At 42.7% G+C, this 5,000-nt stretch overlaps 1 protein-coding gene across 2 annotated transcripts in view; it reads left to right on the top strand.

Annotated features, from left to right (window-relative positions):
- The window catches only part of sapcd2 (suppressor APC domain containing 2), a 12,594-nt gene extending 8,061 nt beyond the window's left edge, over window positions 1-4,533 (top strand). Inside the window, exons 3-6 of one of the 2 annotated variants that reach the window (XM_089019893.1) lie at window positions 160-282; window positions 392-493; window positions 1,589-1,702; window positions 1,786-4,533. In XM_089019893.1, coding sequence (XP_088876019.1) covers window positions 160-282; window positions 392-493; window positions 1,589-1,702; window positions 1,786-1,914 — 468 coding nt within the window. In that variant the 3' untranslated portion in view covers window positions 1,915-4,533. Of the gene's footprint in view, window positions 1-159; window positions 307-391; window positions 494-1,588; window positions 1,703-1,785 lie in introns of both variants that reach the window. The other variant, XM_089019892.1, reaches the window with a different exon arrangement.
- The last annotated feature ends 467 nt before the right edge of the window (window positions 4,534-5,000 follow it).

The following is a 5,000-nucleotide window of genomic DNA, read 5'->3' as shown; positions in this document are numbered from 1 at the left end:
GGGGGAGGAAGGCGCTGGCTATTGACTCCATTCTTAGTTTGTTGCACGGTTGCCATGACGCTGGACTGATAGCTCCTTTCGACATTGTTCAGGATTCAGTTTGCGCCTTGCGCGCAAAAGAGAGTTTACGCTGGTTTCAGTTTCCTTTTTGTTTTCTAGCTGAAGCAAATGAAGGAGTTGGAGCAGGAGAAGGACTCCCTACTGGCGGGCTTGGAGGTGGTGGAGCGTGCCAGAGATTGGTACCAGGGTCAGATTCACAATGTCACCGAGAGGCAACGGCAGGTTGGGCAGAATTCCCAATGCACGGTCAGTCACGGTCCAGAATATTCCAAAACCTCCATTGTACATCCTCAAGGAATTGATGTTTTTATTCATGTATTTTTTTTTTAAGGACTTTTTCACCGAAGCCAACCAGAGTCGCATCAACGTTCTTATTCCCAAGTTACAGGAAGTTAACCGCTGCCTCAATGACCTTATTTGCTGCACTGGAATGGTGAGAGTCAATCTGTCACACATAACATCATACCTACTTTAGAATTTCCTGCCCAGATACTAAAACACATTCATACTAACCAATATTTATAAAGTGACACCTTGAAATACAAGTTACTTTAGTTCTGAGACAGAGCTACAACTAGCTAGCTATCTAGCAAAATACAACTAGCTATCTAGCGAGATACAACTTGTTAGCTAGATACAACTTGTTAGCTAGATACAACTCGCTAGCTAGATACAACTCGCTAGCCAGCCTGATAAAACTCGCTAGCCAGCTAGTTACAACTCACTAGATAGCTAGATACAACTCGCGAGCCAGCCTGATAAAACTCGCTAGCCAGCTAGTTACAACTCACTAGATAGCTAGATACAACTCACGAGCCAGCCTGATACACCTCACTAGTCAGTTAGATACCTCTCACTAGTTAGCTAAATGCAACTCGCTAACTAGCCTGAAACAACTCATTAGCTTTCCAGATGCAACTTGCTCGCTAACTAACCTTATACAACTCGCTAGCTAGCCTAGATACAACTCGCTAGCTAACCCTAAACAACTCGCTAGCTAGCCAGATACAACTCTCTAGCTGGCCTGATAAAACTCACTAGCTAGCCTGATACAACTCACTACCTAGCTAGATACAACTCGCTACCTAGCTAGATACAACTCGCTACCTATCCAGATACAACTCGCTACCTAGCCAGATACAACTCACTAGCTAGCTAGATACAACTCGCTACCTAGCCAGATACAACTCGCTAGCTAGCCAGATACAACTCGCTAGCTAGCCAGATACAACTCCCTACCTAGCCAGATACAACTCGCTACCTAGCCAGATACAACTCGCTAGCTAGCTAGATACAACTCGCTAGCTAGCCAGATAAAACTCCCTAGCTAGCCAGATACAACTCGCTACCTAGCTCGATACAACTCGCTAGCTAGCTAGATACAACTCGCTAGCTAGCTAACTAGACACAACTCACTAACTAGCGAGCTGGCTATCTATTTACCTACTTATTTACAGTAGCTACATATTTATCTCCTTATTCAGCTACTTATTTGCCTACTTATTTATTTGGGGGCATTTTCCCACAGTCATCCTTCCCTTCCGGTGGCGGGCAGACAGGATCGCTTTCCACACAACCACCACTTGCTGCTCCACCGCAAGCCATCCTAAGACTGAAGGACCAGAACAGACTCCTCACACAGGTCCCCCATCCCCCATGACTCTTTTCATTTAGGGGTTTCAATCCTTTTTTTTTTTCTGATCCTTGTTTTCCCTCCCCACAAAGGAGGTCACAGAGAAGAGCGAACGCATCGCCCAGCTGGAGCAAGAGAAGTCGGCGCTGATAAAGCAGGTCTTTGATGCACGTTCCCGCAGCATCCAGGATACCAGCATCATGGATTCCACCTTCATCTGACCTTGACGCAGTAGGTCGGATTCATGAAACTTGACGCCGTTGTTTACCCGACTGACCCTTTGTGGCAGCCACGCACCTTTTCCTAAACCCCATGACTGCAACTTGTAAACGTCTTCACTCCATAAGCTAATCGTGCACTCTAAGACGCAGAAGCACTCCATGGCACTGTACTCCGAACCTTTTCATTTTATTGACAGTAGAGCCACTCAGCCCAGTTACTATTAGCTTATATGTGAATTTCCGGTCACAAATATAACTGAAACGATGATTCCCAAATACAGGTCACATCCGACTTACGACCAGCTCGACTTACGACCACGACATCAAGACCCTATTTTTAACATTTTAATTCTACGCTTGGCACCGCAACACGCTAGCAGGCCGGCAACGCATACAACAATTTTGGCCAGCCAGCTAGCATCTCACTCTCGCACAGCAATCGACCGTGTGATGGCACCAGAGGGGGCGGAGTTTGCGAGTCATTTAGCCTCCGAGTCTCTATTCAACATTTTGAAGGGATTTCGACTTATGACCATTTTGACTTACGACCGTTTGGTCGGAACGGAACTCAGTCGTAAGTCGGATGTTAGCTGTACTTATGACCATTTTGACTTACGACCATTTGGTCGGAACGGACTCAGTCGTAAGTCGGATGTTAGCTGTACTTAAAACTCACTCGTACTTAAAACTCAGTCGTAAGTCGGATGTTAGCTGTACTTAAAAGATCATTTCAAATTTGTCTTATGAAATCAAGTGGCTTAGTTTGGTTTTGAAGAAATGCGCTAAAAGTGTGCATGAACACCCATTGGCAGTAGCAAAAAAAAAAAAAAAGCAACTTCCGCTAACAACCCAGGCTAACCTGAACTCCACTCTGAACAAGCAAAGCTTAAATTCCAGTCGAGATGTATCTGAAAACTGTAGACAGTGGTGCCTTGAGAGACCTGTTTTGAGTTATTGACGACATTAGCTGCTATACTACCAAAATTCCTAGTGTCAAAGTAAACATAAAACAAAAGCAATGGCACATTGTGTATTTAAAAAACACAAAAAATTATGTTGCTTGATGAATAGCTAGCTTCATGCTAACCTACAGTAAATGGAAAATTTTATTCTATTGACATGCTAACAATTAGCAAGGATAGCGTTTAGCTTTTACAGCGCATGAATTGGATTTTAGCATTAAATTATGATACCGTTTTTGAGATCATATTTTATGGAGTTGATTGAACTCTTATCTCAAGGCACTTTGTGCTTCGGGTCCGATTACTTTTAAAAACCAAGCAAACCATCGCCTACACTTTTTGTTTACATTTTATTTTACGTTTGTTCCTTTTCTCTAAAATTGTTTACCTTTTGTTTACTTTTCAATATTCTAAACCACAAATGTGGCTTCGAATCTGGTTGGATTTTTTGTTTGAACAAAACGTTTTTATATTCAAGTAGCATCAATGAGAAGGTTTCTTCAACCGTCATCTGTACTTCTTTGAAGGTGTCGGACGTTTCGCTTCTTATCCAAGAGGCTTCGTCAGCGAACTAAAATCTTTTGCTGGTAGTTTCGGCCCTATATATATATATCCCTACTGTCTAGACGTGGCAGTGCCAGACTCTGCAATGATTGGTCCCTGCTCTCAGGTTGAGGGGAGCAGAGGACTATTCCCTGAGGCTACACTGATTGCTTCTATTGTCCTGACTGATTACTGCTATTGTCCTGCCTGAGTATGTGGTCTATGACTGGCCTAATTGCCCCATTTGAACTTGTATCACCTCATCAGCATAACTAAGCCTAATGTCGCCTAAGAAGTCGGTTGTAGTAACAATCCAAATTGAACCACACCCCACCCCACCATGGCGATTTAGTGAAGGGTTTTACTGTTTTATGAAAATAGCTTCTTTTACTCCCCTTTCAAACCATCTATTTTCTTTCGCTAAGATTTTTTTTTTAATATTAGTAGGGAAATATATGGGGCCGAAACTACCAGCAAGACTTTAGTTCACTGACGAAGCTCCTCGGATGCAAAGCGAATCGTCCGACATCTTCAAAGAAGTACGGATGACGGCTAAAGAAACCTTCTCATCGATGGACCACTCCTGTACGACTGAGAGCTTACACAGACGTCAAGTAGCATGTACGAGGTATTGTTTTCGTGAAGTGATGTTGGAAGTGGTGGGAAGTCAGCCTTTAATCCGACGTAAGGTCGGTCCAGAGGAGAGAAAAAAAAGTAAGTTTACTCGGAAAATGTTTCAAAGCACCCCATTGACTCTTTCCATGATGCAAAATTTTGTCTTCTACGTGAATGCATGGCCCACTATATTGATCCTGTGAAGAAGTGTAGCTGAACATGTAGCCCTCCAATATGTTTACACGGAAACTATTTAGCCAATAAGTTTGGATCTGGGAGTATATAAAACAATAATAATAAGCTGTATGTGTTGATGAGAAATATACAGTATGGTACTTCTGGGATGTCTGCAGGTAACGTAGTTATCTAGCGTTGGTTGAATGTTTCGTTTTTTTTTTGGTGGGGTGAGTATGAGTAAAAAAAAAAACCCTGACGACGCTCTGCATCACAAGTACTGCAACTATGAATGGTGTAAAATAATAAATATGAGCAACCAGGGTCACAAGGTATTCTTGCTTTTTTTTCTCAACTCATTCATTCGCAAATTTGCTTGTTGTTTCATGCGTGGGTGCCGATAAAGCGCTGGTCGTGGCCTCTGGCAATGTTTTTTTTTTTCATTTCCACAAGTGGGCAGCATTTCTTTTTTTCCCCCATGTTAGCGCTTTGTTACAGCTTCAGCTGTTGGTCAAGCGCTATATAAACAAATATGTATGTATTGCATTGTGTTTTGGACAGATGCCCTCATTTCATAATAATAATAATAATAATAATAATAATACATGTCATTTATAAGCGCCTTTCAAAACTCTCGAAGTCACTTCACAGTCACAGGATAGGTTTTTCTGTGGGTGAGCAGCGGCAGCCACACGCGCCAGCGTTCACTCAACCCACTCATAGAAAGCTAACTAGCCAGTTAATAGCTAGCTTGCTATCCAGCCAGATATCTAATAGCTCGCTAGATAGCTA

The sequence above is a fragment of the Hippocampus bargibanti genome, linkage group LG18, assembly GCF_051943395.1.
Source record: "Hippocampus bargibanti isolate YZ-2025 linkage group LG18, ASM5194339v1, whole genome shotgun sequence".
Classification (NCBI taxonomy): Eukaryota; Metazoa; Chordata; class Actinopteri; order Syngnathiformes; family Syngnathidae; genus Hippocampus; species Hippocampus bargibanti.
Note: the sequence above shows the minus strand (reverse complement) of the source record. Positions and strands in the feature narration are given on the sequence as shown.